The sequence below is a fragment of the Anomaloglossus baeobatrachus genome, chromosome 5, assembly GCF_048569485.1.
Source record: "Anomaloglossus baeobatrachus isolate aAnoBae1 chromosome 5, aAnoBae1.hap1, whole genome shotgun sequence".
In the NCBI taxonomy this organism is placed as follows: Eukaryota; Metazoa; Chordata; class Amphibia; order Anura; family Aromobatidae; genus Anomaloglossus; species Anomaloglossus baeobatrachus.
This window is the reverse complement of record NC_134357.1, coordinates 541,441,469-541,463,147: the sequence shown is the minus strand read 5'-3', so window position 1 is coordinate 541,463,147 and position 21,679 is coordinate 541,441,469. Positions and strand designations below refer to the sequence as shown.

Here is a 21,679-nt window from a genome sequence, read left to right as displayed (position 1 = left end):
TGTATGTGTGTGTGTGTGTGTGTGTGTGTGTGACATGGCACCCTTGTACTCTGTGGCCTCTGATAGGTCTGCTGATATATCTATCACCTTATATACACCGTGTGCAGAATTATTAGGCAAGTTGAATTTTAGAGGATTTTTTTTTATTATTGACCAACAACTATGTTCTCAATCAACCCAAAAGACTCATGAATATCAAAGCATAATGTTTTTGGAAGTTGGAGTGGGTTTTTTTTTAGATTTGGCTGTGTTAGGAGGATATCTGTTTGTGCAGGTAACTATTACTGTGCAGAATTATTAGGCAACTTAATAAAAACCAAATCTATTCCCATCTCACTTGTTTATTTTCACCAGGTAAACCAATATAACTGCACAAAATTTAGAAATATTTCTGACATGCAAAAACAAAACCCAAAAACTTAGTGACCAATATAGCCATCTTTCTTTGTGATGATACTCAGCAGCCTACCATCCATAGATTCTGTCAGTTGCTTGATCTGTTTACGATCAACATTGCGTGTAGCAGCCACCACAGCCTCCCAGACACTGTTTTCCCTCCAGGTAGATCTCACATTTTATGAGGGACCACAGGTTCTCTATGGGGTTCAGATCAGGCGAACAAGGGGGCCATATCATTATTTTTTCATCTTTTATTGGCCAGCCACGCTGTGGAGTAGTTAGATGCATGTGATGGAGCATTGTCCTGCATGAAAATCATGTTGTTCTTGAACGATACCGACTTCTTCGTGTACCACTGCTTGAAGAAGTTGTCTTCCAGAAACTGTTAGTAGTTCTGGGAGTTGAGCTTCACTCCATCCTCAACCCAAAAAGGTCCCACCAGTTCATCTTTGATGATACCAGCCCATACCAGTACCCCACCTCCACCTTGCTGGTGTCTGAGTCAGAGTGGAGCTCTCTGCCCTTTACTGATCCAGCCTCTGGCCCATCCATCTGGCCCATCAAGAGTCACTCTCATTTCATCAGTACATAAAACCTTGGAAAAATCAGTCTTAAGATATTTCTTGGCCCAGTCTTGATGTTTTATCTTACGTTTCTTGTTCAAAGGTGGTCCTTTTTCAGCCTTCCTTACCTTGGCCATGTCCCTGAGTATGGTACACCTTGTGTTTTTTGATACTCCAGTAACGTTGCAGCTCTGTAATATGGCCATACTGGTGGCAAATGGCATCTTGGCAGCTTCACGCTTAATTTTCCTCAATACATGGGGAGTTATTTTGCGCCTTTTTTGCACAACACGCTTCTTGCGAACCCTTTGGCTATTTGCCATGAAACGCTTGATTGTTCGGGGATCACGCTTCAAAAGTTTGGCATTTTCAAGACTGCTGCATACCTCTGCAAGACAACTCACAATTTTGGACTTTTCAGAGCCGGTCAAATCTCTCTTCTGACCCATTTTGCCAAAGGAAAGGAAGTTGCCTAATAATTAAGCACACCTGATATAGGGTGTTGATGTTATTACACCATACCCCTCCTCATTACAGAGATGCACATTACCTGATTTACTTATTTGGATGTTGGCTCTCAAGCCTATACAACTTCGAGTAGGACAACATGTATAAAAAGAATCATGTGATCAAAATACTCATTTGCCTAATAATTCTGCGCACAGTGTATATAGTGTAATATATTGTTTAAATATGTTGAGTGTGATATGTATGATATTCTAATATTACACACCATCTCAAGCATGACACGCCTCCATTTACATTCTGCACACACACTGCATTCACTCTGCGCACACATGCACACATACTCTGAACATGTGCGCACACACACAAACTCACGCACACTGCACATGCATACACACACTCGCATGCACACACTCTGTACACGCACATGTGCACACATACGCACGCACACTCACGTTATATATATCTAATATATAAAGCTGAGTGTATGTATGTGTGTGTGTGTGTTTATGTCCGCTAAAGTGACCCAGGGAGCGTCGTAGACTATGTTTTGACAGGAAAATGTAACCCCGTGCTTTACAGTTACTTTCTATAAAACCTGCCTCTATTAAAGTGAATGGAGCTTGGAACTACAGGTTATTAATAGCAGCTGTGATTGGTTGCTATAGGAACAAAGGACTATGTTAGTACAAGAAGCTTATGTGTGAGGTAATATAATGTCGATGGGGAGGCACATAGAGCGAGAGACAGGGAAAGAGACAGAGAGAGACAGACAGAGAGAGGCACATACAGATGGGGAAAAAGACAGATGGGGAAAGAGACAGACCTTGATGGAGACAGACAGGGAAAGAGCCCGAAAAATCTAGACAGATAAGGAAAGAGACAGACAGGAAAAGACACAGACAAAGAGATGGACAAAGTCAGACTGGGAGAGAGACAGGAAAAGAGACGGGGAGACAGACCTGGCAAAGAGACTGACCTGGGAAAGAGACAGATGGGGAAAGACACAGAGAGATAGAGACAGACAAAGAAAGAGACAGACAAAGACAGGCAGACCTTGAAAGAGACAGATGGGGAAAGAGGCAGATGGGGAAAGAGACACAGAGATACAGACAGACACAGAGAGGGAGAGACCGACAAATAGACACAGACATAGAGACTGATAGACTTATACAAAGACAGAGGAAAGATGATGAATTCTGTTTTGTCCATATTCAGTTTTAGGAATCGAGCATAGAAAAAGGATGAAATAGCAGACAGACATTGTGGGATTCTGGTTAGTAGGGAGGTGATGTCAGGTCCAGAAAGGTAGATCTGTGTATTATCAGTGTAGAGATGACACTGAAAGCCATGGGACTCTATGAGCTGTCCCAGGCTGAAGGTGTAGATGGGGAACAGCAGGGGTCCAAGAACTGAATCTTGGGAGACACTGACAGATAGGGGGCAAGATGAGGAAGTGGTGTGAGAGTGGGAGACGCTAAAAGTTTGGTTGGTTAAGGCTACTTTCACACATCAGGTTTTTTCCATCAGGTACAATCCGGAAAAAAACGGTTAAAACGGATCCAGTACCGCATCCGTTTTATCCCCATTGATTTGTATTGTCGCTGGATTGTGCCTGATGACCTTGCGTTGCATCCGGCTTTTTCCTGATGCGGCTTAATTAATGAATGCGGTGGCCGCATTGAACGTTTCATGCAGTGTTTTTTGTCTCATAAAAAAAACTGCACAGCGCCGGGTGCGGCGCTGTGCAGCATGGTGCGTAATGTAAGTCTATGCATGCCGAATCCGGTGGCATGCATCAAATGCCGGAAGCATATACCGGATTCGGTTTTTACTTCTGAGCATGCCCAGAAGTGATTCTCTGAGAAAATCGGTGCGAGTGGAGTGTGATAAAACATCGCATTCCACTCGGACCAATTCTAGCCTTTGTGTCTGCACACATGAGCGATTATTTTCTCAGTCCTAATTGGACCGAGAAAACAATCGCAGCGTAATGCGACTGTAATGCGAGACTCTTTCTCTCGCACCCATTCAAGTGAATGGGGCGAGAGAAAAATCGCACTGCACTCGCGGTACACCGGTGTACCGTGCATGCAGAGGGAGAATCGCAATAGCCGGCTACGGAGGAGAGAGGGAGAGAAATCCCACCTTCCCCTCCTCCGTGCCGGCCCGCCCCTCCGCAGCTCTGACCCGCCCCTCCTGAGAGCCGGGCCGCCCCCCGCAGCTGAGGTCCGCTCGCACGGTTGGACCTCAGATGCAGGCACACTAGCATGACACTCGGCTGCTGCTGTGCTGCCAGCGCGAGCCGAGTGTGATGCGAGCATCGCATTAGTGCCCCCTGTGTGGCTCCGGCCTCTCTCTCTCTCACACTCACTCACTCACTCACCGATCACCGGCGCGGAGCTGCACGGCTGTCACACTGCTGGCGGCTTCTGATTTGAAAAAGCCGGCCACCCATTATTCAATCTCGTATTCCCTGCGTTCCCCGCCCACCGGCGCCTATGATTGGTTGCAGTCAGACACGCCCCACGCTGAGTGAAAGCTGTCTCACTGCAACCAATCACAGCCGCCGGTGGGCGGGTCTATATCTTGCAGTAAAATAAATAATTAACCCCTTCAGCCCCCGGGCACTTTCCGTTTTTGCGTTTTTGTTTTTTGCTCCCCTTCTTCCGAGAGGCGTAACTTTTTTATTTTTCCATCAATCTTGCCATATGAGGGCTTGTTTTTTGCGGGACGAGTTGTACTTTTAAATGAAATCATAAGTTTTACTATATAGTGTACTGGAAAACGGCAAAAAAATTCCAAGTGCGGAAAAATTGCAAAAAAGTGGGATTGTACAATAGTTTTTGGGATATTTTATTCACCGTGTTCACTATATGGTAAAACTCATGTGTGGGTATGATGCCTCAGGTCGGTGCGAGTTTGTAGACACCAAACATGTATAGGTTTACTTGTATCTAAGGGGTTAAAAAAAATTCACAAGCTTGTCCAAAAAACGTGGCGCACGTTTTGCGCCATTTTCCAAAACCCGTAGCGTTCTCATTTTTCAGGATCTGAGGCTCAGTGATGGCTTATTTTTTGCGTCTCGACCTGACGTTCTTAACGGTACCATTTTTGCGCAGATGCTACGTTTTGATCGCCTGTTATTGCATTTTGCGCAAAATTTGCGGCAAACAAAAAACGTAATTTTGGCGTTTGGAATTTTTTTGCCGCTACGCCGTTTACTGATCAGATTCATTGATTTTATATTTTGATAGATCGGGCATTTCTGAACGTGGCGATACCAAATATGTGTGTATTTTTTATTTTTTTAACCCTTTAATTTTCAATGGGGTGAAAGGGGGGTGATTTGAACTTTTAGGGTTTTTTATTTTTTTTTTAATTTTTTAAAACTTTTTTTTTTTTACTTTTTTTTTTTTATTTTACTAGTCCCCCTAGGGGGCTATTGCGATCAGCAATCCGATCGCTCTGCACTATCTGCAGATCTCAGCTACAGAGCTGAGAACTGCAGATTTGCTGCTTCACTTTCAATGCCGGCTGTATTCCGGCATTGAGAGGAAGTGACTCATGTTAGCTACAGGCGTCATCACATGACCCTGTGCTACCATGGCAACCGCCGAAAGTCACGTGATCATGTCACGTGACTTCCGGTGGGGGCGGGGTAAGTCACTGTCATGGCGGCGCCCATATACATATCGCTGCCAAGACTTTGGCAGCGAAATGTAAGGGGTTAATGGCCGCGGGTGGAAGCGATTCCACCCGCGGCTAGCAGGCACACATATCAGCTGTTGATAACAGCTGATATGTGCGCGTCTTGCTGCCGCCTGCCGGCGGCAGGGGGCGGGGCTTACCGGCACACGATCCATGACGTATCTAGTACATCATGGGTCGTTAAGGGGTTAAAAAAAACGACGTGCGGTCCCCCCCCCCCAATTTTGATACCAGCCAGGGTAAAGCCATACGGCTGAAGGCTGGTATTCTCAGGATGGGGAGCTCCACATTATGGGGAGCCCCCCAACCTAACAATATCAGCCAGCAGCCGCCCGGAATTGCAGCATGCATTAGATGCGACAGTCCCGGGACTCTACCCGGCTCATCCGGAATTGCCCTGGTGCGGTGGCAATCGGGGTAATAAGAGGTTAATCATGGCAGATGTCTATGAGACACCCCCAATGATTAACCTGTAAGTGAAAGTAAATAAACACATACAGCCAAAAAAATACTTTATTTGGAATAAAGGACAAAAAAACGCCGTCTTTCACCATTTTATTAAAATCCCCAAATGCCCCTCCAGGTCCGACGTAATCCACGAGGTCCCGCGACGATTTCAGCTCTGCTACATGAAGCTGACAGGAGCGGCCGTGGAACACCGCCGCTCTCTATCAGCTCCACGCAGCAACTGAGGGAGTCGCGCTGTCAGCTGGGACATCACTGAGGTAGTGTCAGAGTGTGCGGTGAGGATGATGCGTGCGGGAGTGCCGGGGTGTGTGCGGTGATGATGCGTGTGGGAGTGCCGGGATGTCTGCGGGGATGATGCATGCGGGAGTGCCGGGGTGTGTGCGGTGATGTGTGCGGGAGTGTCGGGGTGCGTGCGGGAGTGTCGGGGTATGTGCGGGGATGATGCGTGCAGGAGTGCCGGGATGTGTGCAGGGATGGTGTGTGCGGGAGTGCCGGGATGTGTGCGAGGATGATGCGTTCGGGAGTGCCGGTGTATGTGCGGGGATCATGCGTGCAGGAGTGCCGGGATGATGCATGCGGGAGTGCCGGGGTGTGTGCGGTGATGGTGCATGTGGGAGTGCCGGTGTATGTGCGGTGATGGTGCGTGCGGGAGTGCCGGTGTATGTGCGGTGATGGTGCGTGCGGGAGTGCCAGTGTATGTGCGGTGATGGTGCGTGCGGGAGTGCCGGTGTATGTGCGGTGATGGTGCGTGCGGGAGTGCCGGTGTATGTGCGGTGATGGTGCGTGCGGGGGTGTCGGTGTATGTGCGGTGATGGTGCGTGCGGGAGTGCCGGTGTATGTGCGGTGATGGTGCGTGCGGGAGTGTCGGTGTATGTGCGGTGATGGTGCGTGCGGGAGTGCCGGTGTATGTGCGGTGATGGTGCGTGCGGGAGTGCCGGTGTATGTGCGGTGATGGTGCGTGCGGGAGTGCCGGTGTATGTGCGGTGATGGTGCGTGCGGGAGTGCCGGTGTATGTGCGGTGATGGTGCGTGCGGGAGTGCCGGTGTATGTGCGGTGATGGTGCGTGCGGGAGTGCCGGTGTATGTGCGGTGATGGTGCGTGCGGGAGTGCCGGTGTATGTGCGGTGATGGTGCGTGCGGGAGTGCCGGTGTATGTGAGGTGATGGTGCGTGCGGGAGTGCCGGTGTATGTGAGGTGATGGTGTGTGCGGGAGTGCCGGTGTATGTGCAGTGCTGGTGTATGTGCGGTAATGGTGTGTGCGGGAGTGCCAGTGTATGTGCCGTGATGATGGGGTCTCTCACTCAGCATAAAAAAAAAAGGATCCGGTTTCTTTTACCGGATCCGTTGCATCAGGCACAAACCAGATTGTGCCTGATTGGAAAAACTGATGTGTGAACTTAGCCTAAGCTAGTAACTATGTTACACATTGGGTAACTAAGCAAAGCGGTGTCTATAGTTACCCGATGTGTACCATGTTTACCAGCGTACGCCCGCTCCCGGCACACGTGTGCCGGGAGCCGGGTAAGCTAGTAACCGGTTTCACACATCCGGCTTTTCTCCACTTCGTCGGATCCGGCGCGCTCCCGTACACTGTGTATAGTACAGTGGTCGCGCCGCAACTTCCTGGTCACATGCTCCGGTCACATGACAACACGTGATCGGAGCTTGTCGCGCGGTCACTGTACTGTACACAGTGCACGTGAGCGCGCCGGATCCGAGAAAGTGGAGAAAAACCACATCAGGTAACTAACTATTAAAAGCGATAGTGGTGGTTCATTTTTTGTTTGTTGGTCTCTCGCTGTGTAGCATGTATCGGCGTGTTTGACAGCGGGAGACCAACGATCTGAATGGGCAGGGAACCGGCATATGCTGGTAACCATGGTACACAATCGGATAACTAAGCAAAAGTGGTTTCCATGGTAACCAGATGTGTAGCATGTTTACCAGCGTACGCGTATGTCTTGGCTGGGTTGCTGGGGTGTGCTTCCGGGGGTGCTTCAGTCACCTGGGTGTCGGGGCTCCATGTGGGTTCGGGGAATGCGTGCGGCGGGCGAGGCCACGCCGAGCGGCCAATCCGTGCGGGGGGCGGGACAGCTGAGAGGCCAATGCGACGGTTGTCACTGTAATGACATCATTTTGGAGCAAGACAGACAGACAGACAGACAGAATAAGGCAATTATATATATATATATACCGTATTTTTCCGACCATAAGACGCACTTTTTTTCCCCCAAATGTTGGGGGAAAGTGGGGGGTGCGTCTAATGGTCTGAATGTAGGGCATGGCTGTGGGGAATGGGGGTGCTGCGGTGGAGCGGGTCATCGGGGGCACGAGCAGGCAGCAGCAGCGCTTGCCGTGACCACGTGGGCCCGCTCATTACATATGCACGCCCATCCTCCCGCCGGGGCTGATAGGTGGGCAGGATGATGGGCGGGGACGCGCGCATAATTAACAGCCGACCGTGATCACCCCTGGCAACTACAGCCTGTAGTGATCATGCTCGACTGTATTCACTGTTCCCCGAGCATCATCATCATCATGATGATGATGCGCGGGGTACAGTGAATCAATGTACTCACCCGTTCCCCTGCAGCACCGCGATGTCCTCCAGTCTGCCGGCCGCGCTGTGTGGACTGGAGACTAGCGGGGCTCACAGCGATGACGTCATCGCTGTTCGCACATGTGTCTTCACAGCCGCGCCGGCAGACTGGAAGACAATACATCGCAGGGCTGCAGGGAACGTGGCCGGCTCAACACAGCGCTGCCGGCACAGACATTAGGAGGAGTGACGCTGCGTGGAACGAGGAAAGGTGAGTGTAAACGTTTATTTTTTTGTGTGTGCAGCAGGATGGGGGTATATGAGCAGGATGATGGGGGTATATGAGCAGGATGATGGGGGTATATGGGCAGGATGATGGGGGTATATGAACAGGATAATAGCATATAGCAGGATGATGGGGGTATATGAGCAGGATGGGGCCATATACCAGGATGATGGGAGTATTAGCAGGATGATGGAGCCATATACCAGGATGATGGGAGTATTAGCAGGATGATGGGGCCATATACCAGGATGATGGGAGTATTAGCAGGATGATGGGGCCATATACCAGGATGATGGGAGTATATGAACAGGATGATGGGGGTATATGAGCAGGATGATGGCATATATAGCAGGATAGGAGCACGTACCAGGATGCAGTATATAGCAAGATGGGGCTATACCAGGATGAGGGACATAAATATATACACAAGGCAGGAGGATCATTACCAGGATGGGGTACCTTAGTAGAGAATTTTGGGACATTACCCCCATAACAGTGTCAGCAGCAGATCCTCGCCCCATAACAGTGTGTCATGACCACATTTTTTGCTTAAAATTTTATTTTCCTATTTTCCTTCTCTAAAACCAGGGTGCGTCTTATGGTCCGGTGCGTCTTATAGTCCGAAAAATACGGTATATAGATATATTTAAACAAAGCATGTGCACATTTGTTATAATAAGTGAAAAATGTTCAAAATCAGTGATCCAAAGGTGTGTAAAAAAAATATATAGTACCAATAAAAATGTCACTTTGTCCTGCAAAGAATGCGGTCCCCCAAATTATTTTATTTCCTCTGTGCAGCCCATACACCCAGCCAAGTTTGAGACCCCTGCATTAGACAGTACAAATATCATGTGGTAAAACGTTGCAACAAGTAACATGTCAAGAAATAGGTTATATATTTAGTAAGAGAACATACCAAAATAAGAAAAACGACACGACCACCTTAGACCTCCAACCTACGTTTTGCTTGGTAGCTTTTTCAAGGAGTATATCCCAAAGGAGATGTGGCACACCATTTGCAGAAGCCCTGATGTGACTGAATAGCAGAAAACGAGCTGTAGAAAACCCCATGAATTAACTACATTTTGGAAATTCTAACCCTCAGTGAAGTCCTCTATAAGAGTAGCGACTATTTTGACTCCACAGACACTTTCTGGAAACTAGCATGCATTTGATGTTGGAGAGTAAAAATGACAAATATGCCATTTTATTACCCAACACACAGTGCCTAGATTGTGCTGTAGGGGACCCGCATACAGTAAATTGTTAAGTGGGTTCTTCTCACTACAGCAATGCCAAATACATGCAAGGCTGAGAAGTGAGGGAGAGATTTTATTTTGGGAGAATGCATTTTGCTGGATTAGTTTATGGATGTGTCGCGGGCGGGGAGGACGCCACCGGATGCGCTCGCTAACGCTCGGGTCCGGCGCTGCTGCGACTGCTGCTCGGTGGCTCGAGCGGTGGGCCGGATCCGGGGACTCGAGCGGCGCTCCTCGCCCGTGAGTGAAAAGGGGTGGTTAGTTTGGGTGATTTAGTCCGTGACGCCACCCACGGGTTGTGGTGAAGATGGGCACCACCGCTGCTGGTGACGGGGATCCCTGGAGCGATGGTGGGGTGCAGCTGGGATGTTGTTTTGCCCCTCCGTGGGTAGGGGTCGGTGGTCCCGGGGCCTGGTGGTGTGACGGGGAGGCAGGGTTGGTGAGGTGCAGGGTTGCAGGGGCAGCGCGGCACGGTGCCGGATGGCACGGGCATACTCAGCAAGAGATGCACAATGTCCTCGGTAAACCAAACGGCTGGATGGACGGGTCCCGCAGCCGGCTGCTGTGTCTCTCCCCGGACAGGTGATGGCGACTCTCTTTCCCTGCACCTTAGTGTACTGTTCTGATTACAATGGGTCCCAAACGGTAGTCCGCTCCCCGGTGTATGGGTGCCGGAGGAGCCCGTTTGCCCGCAGGCGCTGGCCCTTGGGTCTCTAGCCTTAGGCAGTAGCTGTTTACCCTCACGGTGCAGACGGTTGCCTTCTAACGGGTCTTTGGCTGTTAGGAAACCCCTGGGGTTCCTGTCACACTCGGATTTGACTGTTGACGGCGACTCCAAGCCTAGTCGGGGTCCGATGGCCCTGCCTGTGTGTGCTGGCTTCACTTCTCCCCGGTCGGTACTGGCGGGCCACCGCCCGTCCCCGGTGTTACGGTTCCGCGTCGATCCACCACTCCTGCAGACGGCCACCACAGTCTGCCAACCTTGTTGTCAGTGCCCTGGGCCACAAACCCAGACACTCTCCACTTCACTTCTCTCACTTCCACCTCCTGGACTAAACTGTCACTTTTCCCGCCTCCAGGCCTGTGAACTCCTCGGTGGGTGGGGCCAACCGCTTGGCTCCGCCCCACCTGGTGTGGACATCAGACCCTGGAAGGAGGCAACAAGGGTTTTGTGTTTGGCTAATGTTACTGTCGGGTGGGGGTGTGCGTGTGTTACCTGTGACGACCTGGCTAGTCCAGGGCGCCACAGATGCCATGTCACTTTTCAAGAGCCTTTGAGCCACCAATAATGTGGAAACATTTGTTTTTCTTTGACATATCATGGACCTGAGTGGAGCCTTGTTTTTGTGGGGTGAGTACAAGTTTGTTTTGTTTTGTATCATTTTCACCTAAATTAATAATTTTGGCGTTTTTTTTTATTCCAGTATTTGGAAGCAGAATGAACAAACAGGTGAACACTAGAGTAGAGCAATGTTCGAGTGATTTTGGGGGGTGCTCGAGATCGAACTCGAACGCGAGCTTTTTGCTAAAAGCTCGATAGCTTGAGTTACATTCGATAACGGTTCGATTAGCAAAAAGCCTAGCTAGTTACTAGCTGGCTTTTCACTGTAATAGTGTGAGTCACTGTGATTCACGCTATTATCAAATTTCAGCATATAGTGTGCGGGGGGGACGCGGTTTAGATCTGTGGTGCTGAGAGAATGCCGATCGCCATATTTTTCTTATTTTTTTGATTCCTAAGCGCACGCGTGCAGTGGGGTGGGCCAGGATTTCAGCCAATCACAGACACACACACAGCTAAGTGGATTTTTGCCAGATAAGCAAGGGCATGTGTCATAGGCTGTGAATGTCACATGTCCTTGCCTTATAAAATATGGCCATTTTCCCTGTCGCCGCCATTATCTGCCTTCTGCGTGTGGGTGACAGTCAGCGCTCACGCTGCTGCCGCCGATCCTGCTGTGTGCACTATAGACATAGTGCAAGCTACACAGCGCTGTAGGGATTAGGGACTGCTGGTTATTTCAGCCCTTTTTAGGGCTGATTTCCAGGCGTTCATAGCCATAGCTGCTAGGCAGGTCCGTGCAAACGCTGTGTACAGCTTTAGATAACAGCGTCTGTGTTCCTCAGCTCAGGGAATTCCTTGCTGCATTTCATCATTAGGAGGGATAGAAAGTGAGGCTTCCTTTGCTGTCCTGGTACCCACAGAACCCGGGCACTGTACCCACCTGCCCAGTTTTGCCATGCTATTTTATTTGCCCAAAGAGCTGACACCTTTTCTGCCATCCTAAAAGTGTCTGGAATACTAACTTAGTTTTCCTTTCCTGTCCACTGACCCACAGAACCCGGGCACTGTACCCACCTGCACACTTTTGCCACGCTATTTTATTTGCAAACTGTACTGCCACTGTTAGGGGCATACATAAATTGTCTGTGATAGCCAGTGTTGGTTCTTTAGCTGTCTATAAAGCTAGTCCACTTCTGCATTGTACACACCTGTCCATTTTTGATACGCAATTCTAATTGCAAACTGTGCTGCAACTGTTAGGGGCATACATAAATTGTCTGTGATAGCCAGTGTTGGTTCTTTAGCTGTCTATAAAGCTAGTCCACCTCTGCATTGTACACACCTGTCCATTTTTGATACGCAATTCTAATTGCAAACTGTGCTGCAACTGTTAGGGGCATACAACAATTATCTGTGATAGCCAGTGTTGGTTCTTTAGCTGTCTATAAAGCTAGTCCACCTCTGCATTGTACACACCTGTCCATTTTTGATACGCAATTCTAATTGCAAACTGTGCTGCCACTGTTACGGGCATACAAAAATTATCTGGGATAGTCAGTGTTGGTTCTTCAGCTTTCAATAAAGCTAGACCACCTCTGCAATCTACACCACCTCTCAATTTTTGCATCCACATTTTAAGTGGCCAATATTGTCGCTAACAAAATGAGTGGCAAAACGACAGAATCTGGTGGAAAGGGGAACAGGCGTGTTGGAAAAGAAAAAAAAGTTTGTGTCCGTGGGGAAGGTGGGAAAGCTACATTAACATCTGCTGAAGATAGGCCATCTTCCAGCAAAAGTAAGATGTCTACTACTTTCCGTGGACAATCCGATGTGCTCCCTTTTTTACGGACCCGAACAACTGTAACAAAGGTAGATGATGCACAAAAAAAGAACATGCTTGAATGGATCTCAAGTGCTCCAACAAGTGCCCTCTCCTCCACCTCAACTTCAACATCCAAAAAACAACAGTCCTCTGAGTTGTCATCCCAATCACACTTGCTTTCTCCCAGCTCTCAAATCTCCACCCGCCCTGCACAGTATGGTGTAACAGAGATGGCTGAGTCTGCAGAGCTGTTCAGTCACACTATAGCCTGGGAATCAGAGGTCTGCTCCCAGGCTACAGTGAGTACAGACCAGGAAATGGTCTGCAGTGATGCCCAGAAGCTTTGTGACTCAGATTCTGGCCCTGATGACCAAGTTTCTGAGCATAATGTACACCCTCATTCCCAAACTGTAACACCTGTTGGTGGAGACAATGAGGAACATACTGATAATGATGAGACGCAGATACCTGATTAGGATGACAACTTTACTATTCAGTCAGGGCAGGATGAGGTTAGGTCTGAGGGCGAGGAGAGTGCAAACACAACGTTTGATAATGAAGTTCTAGATCCCACTTACTGTCAACCCACCGTCAGGCACTCGAGGGGGTTACCAGAGGCGGTGGAGGAGGATGCAACTGACTACGAAGTTACCTTGCGCCTTCCGGGACAGAGTCTGAGTACTGGAAGCACGTCTACAACTGCATCCTTAGCCACAACTCTGCCTCTGAGCACAAGTCGGGGTGGCTCTGCAGGTCGCATGGCCTCTAAGCCTTGCCTAGCCTGGTCCTTTTTTGACCTTGCAAAGGATCTCCCAAATCATGTGATCTGTAAAATTTGTCGGCAATCTATAAGTAGAGGCCAAAAACTCACAAGTTTGACAACTTCCATGAATCGTCACATGAATAGCAACCATAAGTCCCAGTGGGAAGCTCACTGTGCTGCAATGCAGCCTAGCGGAGCGGGCCAAACACAGTCTGTCCCTTCAAGTTCCTCCACGCGCTATTCATCTTCTATGACTGCACTTTCCTCACAGACCTGCATTTTTCCAGGGACACCCTACTCACCACAGTCTTCACACAGCAGCCAGATCTCTGTCCCTCAGATGTGGACAAATAAAAGGCCATTTCCTCCGAGCCATGACAAAGCTAAGAGGTTGACTTTATCCCTCTGTCAGCTCTTGGCTACCGAAATGCTGCCTTTCCGCCTTGTGGACACAGAGGATTTTCGAGACCTTATGTCCGTCACAGTGCCCCAGTACCAGATGCCCAGTCGCCACTACTCCAAGAAAGGTGTGCCTGCGCTACACCAGCATGTCACACACAACATCACCGCTTCCTTGAGAAACTCTGTGTGTGACCGGGTGCATTTCACCACCGATACTTAGACCAGTAAGTATGGACAGGGGCGTTACATGTCGCTGACTGGGCACTGGGTAACTATGGTGATAGATGGTGAACAAGCCTTGCCATCCCCAAGACTTGTGCGTCAATCCTCTGTATGTCGAAGTTTCTCCACTGCTTCTGCCTCCTCAACCTCGACTGAGTCCTGCACCTCCACCCGAAGCCTGCCTAGTCAGGCCACCCGCGTTGTAACTGCGCACAAGGAATCCCACACACCTCCTTACTATGCTGGCAGCAGAGCTCAATGGCATCAGGCGGTCTTTACCTTGAAATGTCTTGGAAATAAGAGTCACACAGCGGATGAGTTGTGGTCAGCTCTGCGGTCCGAGTTTCGTAAATGGTTGTCTCCACTCAACCTGCAGCCAGGGAAGGCCATGTGCGACAATGATTTAAACCTGGGTGCGGCCCTTCGCCGGGGCAAGGTGACACACTTGCCTTGTATGGCTCACTTGTTGAACCTTGTTGTCCAGCAATTTTTAACCCACTATCCCGGCCTAGATGGGCTTCTGCACAGGGCACGGTCACTCTCTGCTCACTTCCGCCGTTCAACCGCCGCAGCTGACCGACTTGCACCGCTCCAGAAGTCTCTCGGCCTGCCGGTTCATCGCCTGAAATGCGATGTATCGACACGCTGGAATTCGACTCTCCACATGTTACAGCGACTGTGGCAGCACCGCTGAGCCCTGGTGCAATAAGTTATGACGTATAGCCTGGGGCAACGAGATGTAGAGGTGGGGCAGATCCCGCTGCTGGAGTGGTCTCAGATCAAGGACCTATGCACCCTTCTGCACAGTTTCGACACAGCGACGAATATGTTTAGCACTGACAATGCCATTATCAGCATGACAATTCCAGTCATTTACATGCTGGAGCACATGCTAAACACTATTCGGAGTCAGGGGGTGGGACAAGAGGAAGGGGAGGAAGTACAGGAGGATTCATATGCGCAAGGGATACCAACATCTACAAGGTCCAGACGTTCATCATCACCAAGGCGGCAGGCATGGGACGGTGGGGGAGAGGGATTAACAAGGGCGCAATATAGCAGCCAAAATATTGAGGAAGGTGCATGAGACCATGAAGAAATGGAAGACGAACTCTCGATGTACATGGAAGACTCAGCAGATGAGGGAGACCTTGGTCAAATTTCGGTTGAACGAGGTTGGGGAGAGATGTCAAAGGAAGAAAGCACAGTTAACACCTCTACGCCACAAACACAGTGAGGACTTGGTCCGTATGGATGCGCACGACACATGAGTGTCTTCTTGCTGCACTACCTACAAGATGACCCTCGGATTGTCAAAACTAGAAGTGATGATGACTACTGGGTTGCCACACTATTAGATCCCCGGTACAAGTCCAAATTTGGTGAAATAATTCCAGCCATAGAAAGGGACGCACATATGCAGGAGTATCAGCAGAAGCTGTTACTCAATCTTAGCTTGACTTTTCCACCAAACGCCAGTGGTGCACAGAGTGAATCTCCCAGTTGTCACTTGCCAAGCATGGGACTGTCTCATCATTATCAGTCAAACCGTACCAGCAACACCGTATCTGGTGCTGGTACCAGCAATTTTATAAAATCGTTTCATAATTTTTTTTAGACCATCCAATGCAAGGCCACAAGAGACAAGAAGTCTGACACATAGTCAACGGCTGGAGAGGATGATACAGGAGTATCTCCAAATGAACATCGATGCCATGACTTTGCAACTGGAGCCTTGCTCATTTTGGGCTTCAAATCTTGAAAAATGGCCTGAGCTCGCCACTTACGCCTTGTAGATCTTGTCGTGTCCCGCAGCCAGCGTTGTCTCTGAACGTGTCTTCAGTGCTGCTGGGTGTGTGCTGACAGATAAGCACACCCGTCTGTCCAGTGACAATGTGGACAGACTAACGTTCATCAAGATGAACAAGTCATGGATCCGCAAGGACTTTACTACCCCTGTGTCATCCTGGGGAGAGTAAAGGCTGGAGTTTTTTTTGACAGTGCTTGATGCAAATCTGTCCAGTTTGCAACTGGGGCACAAGTGATGCCACTGATGTGGTGTCTGTGGGGCCCAATTTTTGGAAAAAAGGGAGACTCCGCTTCGAGTCCCCTTGCTGTGTTTTTAAAAATGATCCAAGATGAACAAATCATGAATCAGCAAAGACTTTGCTACCTACACCGGTGTCATCCCGGGGACAGTTAAGGCTGGCGTATTTTTGAATGTGCTTGATGCAAATCAACCTGTTCAGTTTGCAACCGGGGCACAAGTGATGCCACTGAAGTGGTGTCTGTGGGCCCCAATTTTTGGAAAAAAGGGAGACTCCGCTTGGAGTCCCATTACTGTGTTTTACATGATTTTAGAAGGGCATGACATGCCTATATCTGTGTCTCCTCCTCTTTTTCCTATTACAGCTGTTTTGTTTTCGCATGAGTATTTGTCCTTGTCACTTTCTGATGTGTTTGTGTTGTCTTGTGAGTTGTTTGTCACCTTTGAAGGTGTTTTCTATATGTTTTTATGTGTTTGTGATTGCCTCCCGTTGTTTTCAATGGGGTCCGAGAGGTTTGTCGAACGGCTCGCCGAACCGAACTTGATCGTGGGCTTCGTTCGACGAACCGAATCGAACTCGAGCCTCTAGAGGTTGGCTCATCTCTAGTGAACACCACACTCTACTGGTTCATGCTTTGAGGTCGTCTATCAGGATGTGAAGTGTTATTATCTTAGTGAACAATTCAATTTGGCTACATCACTAATTTCTATGGACATTTGACGTAGAAATGTTCAATAATACATATTTCAAGGATATTTTATTCAAACATAATTGTTTTATTTCTTGGCAGATGACGAGGACAGGAGATCAGAGAGACAACTGACATCTTCAATTTATAAATCAGATGACCTTGAGAACCCACAGGATACAATTGAAGTGAATGTCTTTACTCCAGATATTCCATCATCCATTCACAGTAAAGATCTATTATCTGATCCTATGAAACTGGTTCTATCTTGTGAAGTATCACAGACTACTAAGAAACATAAAAGTCACAAAATAGGCAATAAAAAACGAACTGTTCTTAAAGCAAAGAAGCAATTTTCACATTCAGAATTTGGAAATTGTTTTCCAGTCGAAACATCTGTTGTTAAACAACAAAAAAATCACGCAGTTGAGAAAAGATTTATTTGTCCGAAGTGTGGGAGATATTTCAACCAGAAATCAGATTTTGTTAGGCACAAGAAAATTCATACTGGTGAGAAGTCATATTCGTGTTCAGAATGTGGGAAATGTTTTAACAGCAGATCAAATCTTGTAGCTCACCAGAGAATCCACACAGGGGTCAAGCCATATTCATGTTCAGAATGTGGGAAATGTTTTATCAACAGAGCACATCTTTTAACTCACCAGAGAACCCACACAGGGGACAAGCCATATTCATGTTCAGAATGTGGGAAATGTTTTAACCAGAGATCAAGTCTTGTTACACATCAGAGAACCCACACAGGGGACAAGCCATATTCATGTTCAGAATGTGGGAAATGTTTTAACAACAGATCACATCTTGTAACACATCAGAGAACCCACACAGGGGACAAGCCATATTCATGTTCAGAATGTGGGAAACGTTTTAACAACAGATCACATCTTGTTACACATCAGAGAACCCACACAGGGGACAAGCCATATTCATGTTCAGAATGTGGGAAATGTTTTAAGAACAGATCACATCTTGTTACACATCAGAGAACCCACACAGGGGACAAGCCATATTCATGTTCAGAATGTGGGAAATGTTTTAACAACACATCACATCTTGTTAAACATCAGAGAACCCACACAGGGGACAAGCCATATTCATGTTCAGAATGTGGGAAATGTTTTAACCAGAGTTCAAATCTTGTTACACATCAGAGAACCCACACAGGGGACAAGCCATATTCATGTTCAGAATGTGGGAAATGTTTTAACAACAGAGCAAATCTTTTAACTCACCAGAGAACCCACACAGGGAACAAGCCATATTCATGTTTAGAATGTGGGAAATGTTTTAACCAGAGATCAAGTCTTGTTACACATCAGAGAACCCACACAGGGGACAAGCCATATTCATGTTCAGAATGTGGGAAATGTTTTAAGAACAGATCACATCTTGTTACACATCAGAGAACCCACACAGGGGACAAGCCATATTCATGTTCAGAATGTGGGAAATGTTTTAACAACACATCACATCTTGTTACACATCAGAGAACCCACACAGGGGACAAGCCATATTCATGTTCAGAATGTGGGAAATGTTTTAACCAGAGTTCAAATCTTGTTACACATCAGAGAACCCACACAGGGGACAAGCCATATTCATGTTCAGAATGTGGGAAATGTTTTAAACAGAGATTTAGTCTTGTTACACATCAGAGAACCCACACAGGGGACAAGCCATATACATGTTCAGAATGTGGGAAATGTTTTATCCGCAGATCAAGTCTTGTTACACATCAGAGAAATCACACAGGAGAGAAGACTTTTTCATGTTCAGAGTGTGAGAAATGTTTTTTCGATAAATCACGTCTTGTTAGACACCAGAAAATTCACACATCGTAGAAGCCTTTTTCATGTTTAGAATGTATCAAATGTTTGAACCAAAAATCACAACTTCTTAAACATCAAAAATCCCACACTGGGAGAAGTCATTATCATACTTAAATTGTGAAAAATTAATTATTGAAAAATCACATTTTGTTGACCATCAAAAATAAATCAAACAATGAGAAATTATATATTTTATTGACAAATTGTACATGAAACATATAACAGTTGTATATTAAATGAGAAAGGGAAATTACTTTAGTAGTGATTAGTGTTTAGCGAACCCACTGGGCACAACAGCACAGAAAAACCCAGAGGTGCTTGACTGCGGAACCACACCTGATTTTTCACCAGAGCCTCAAATGATGACTGTGTTATGCTGCATGTGTGAGACAGGGTACCACTCTAGAAGACTGGGACTGCGACGGCTGGCCCCAGGGGTACGGAGAGACAGTAGGGTGCTTTACACGCTGCGACATCGCTAACAATATATTGTAGGGGTCACGTCGTTAGTTGCGCACATACGGCGCCGTTAGCGACATTGCAGCGTGTGACACCAAGGAGCGACGTGCAAAGATGTCTAAAATCGTTGATCGTTGTCATGTCGCTCCTTTACCAAATATCGTTGGTGGTGCATGCCGCTGGTTGTTCGTCGTTCCTGCGGCGTCGCATATCACTATATGTGACGCCGCAGGAACGACGAACATCTGCTTACCTGCGTCCACCGGCAATAAGGAAGGGGGTGGGCGGCATGTTCCGGCCGCTCATCTCCCCTCCTATTGGGCGGCCGCTTAAAGGAGTTATCCGACATACACTCCAAAAAAAATTGTAAGCTATTCTGTGCTGTATTGTCATATAAATCACCCCTACATTGTTATTTTTAGTTTTCTAACTTTTGTTCCTCTTGAATTCACCCTTTTTTCTCTGCAGCACCTTGTTTACATTCAGCTCCAACAAACATGACAATTTCCTGTATTCTTGGTTGCCAAACCTCAGTCAGAGCTGGCACCACCCAGCCTCAGTGTCCAGAAATGCCCCCTGCCTGGCCTCAGTGTCCAGAAACGCCCCCTGCCCTCCCTCTGCACATTCAATGGCTGTCAGTATTCTGCCCAGCACCTGACCTCTCAGTATGTGACAGAGCAGAGATCCAGCTTCTCTCATCTGTGACACAGCAATCAGCTCACATCCCATCAACAATGGTAACAGAAAGAGTTGTTACATGTTCCTCACCCCTTATAGATAAATGAATCCTGTATTAGGCCCCTTTCACACGTCAGTGATTCTGGTATGTTTGTGCTTTTTTTTTTAAACGTACCAGAATCACTGACATACGCAGACCCATTATAATGAATGGGTCTGCTCACACGTCAGTGATTTTTCACTGCACGTGTCTCCGTGCGGCGTACCCGCGTGTGCGTGATTGCTGCATGGAGACATGTCCATTTTTTTCTGGCATCACTGATGTTCCACGGACCACGCAGTGGTGTGGTCCGTGAAACACGTGCCAGAAAAAAATGTGCTTTTAAAATAAAAAACATTTTAACTCACCCGGCGTCCAGCGATGTCCTCTGCAGCCCGTGCAGCCTGCTGCTTCTGAGCCGGCTCATTACTGTCGCGCATATTCATGATGCGCGACACAGCCAACCCGGAAGCAGCTGCTGCGGGGGTCAGCGCCGGCCGGATGCTGCACCGCGGGAGCGATCAGCACCATGGAGAGCGGGAGCGGGCGCAGGTGAGTTGATTACTAAGTGCAATCACGGGCCACGGAGAACGGAGCCCGGATTGCACTTAGACAACCTACGTGTGCCGTGAATCATAGTGAAATTAAAAATTAATAGTAAAGTAAAAAAAAAAAAAGAAGAAAGCGCTTCATACTGACCGAGGCTCCGTTGCAGCTGTACACTGCTCCCGTGGCTACTCCTTCACTTGCTGGGCCGCTAATTACTGCTCATTCATATGCACTGCTTTCCCCGTCCTCCGGCTGTCCTGTCTCCTGTGATTGGTTGCAGTCAGACGCACCCTTAACGTATGTGACAGCATCTGCTTACAACCAATCACGGGCGCCAAGACGGTTGATGAGCGGGAAAGCAATTTAACTCTGCGGATCATTATTGTGGTATAAAACGCATAAAATTTTTCACTGTGTTTTTCTCCCATATTATGACAGCAAGAACAGAAAAAGCATATGGCTACAGTATGCAGCCCCCAGCCGTGCGCTTATCTTGGCTGTGTATCCAAATAAGAAGAACTGCATGCGGCTTTTTTCTTGATTTACAAAAATAATTTAAAAATAAACGAAATTCAGCCCCCCCGAATTTTGGTACCCATGCATGATAAACCACAAAAGCTGGGGGCTGGTATTGTCAGGCTGGGGAGACCCCTATTTATTGATCCGCCCCGTGCCTAAAAATAGCCGCCTGCAGCCACTCAGGATTGTCACATCCATTAGATGTGACAATCCCAGCACTTTACCTGGCTCTTCCTGGTTGCTCGGGGGCGGTGGCAATCAGGCTAATATGAAGTTAATCACAGCCCACAGCTGCCTCTAAGCCAGATATTAATCGTCAGGGTCTATGAGACACCCCCCCCTTAGTAATCTGTAAGTGACAGTAAATAAACACATACACCAAGAAAAATCAGTTTTTTGTAATTAAATACATCACCCTCATAAGCCTCTTGATTAGGCTACATTCACAGGACTGCCCCGTTTTTGCGGTCTGCAAAAAAATGGTCATGTTTTTTCACGGATGCAACTGTGTGGCATCCGTTCCGTATATGGTCCGTGTGTCATCTGCGTACCTTCCTATTTTTTTCATACTGCAAAAAAACGGAAGCAGCTAGATAGATAGAGGGATAGATAGAGACAGATAGCTAGAGGGATAAATAGAGGGATGGATTAATGAATCAAGGGAT

The 21,679-nt window shown here is 47.8% G+C and overlaps 1 protein-coding gene across 1 annotated transcript in view; it reads left to right on the top strand.

Moving 5' to 3' along the window:
* LOC142312943 (uncharacterized) overlaps window positions 1–21,679 on the top strand; it is a 275,262-nt gene that overhangs the window by 14,589 nt on the left and 238,994 nt on the right. Inside the window, 1 exon segment of the mRNA XM_075351931.1 lies at window positions 17,025–18,866. Within this exon segment, the coding sequence (XP_075208046.1) occupies window positions 17,025–18,866 (1,842 nt within the window).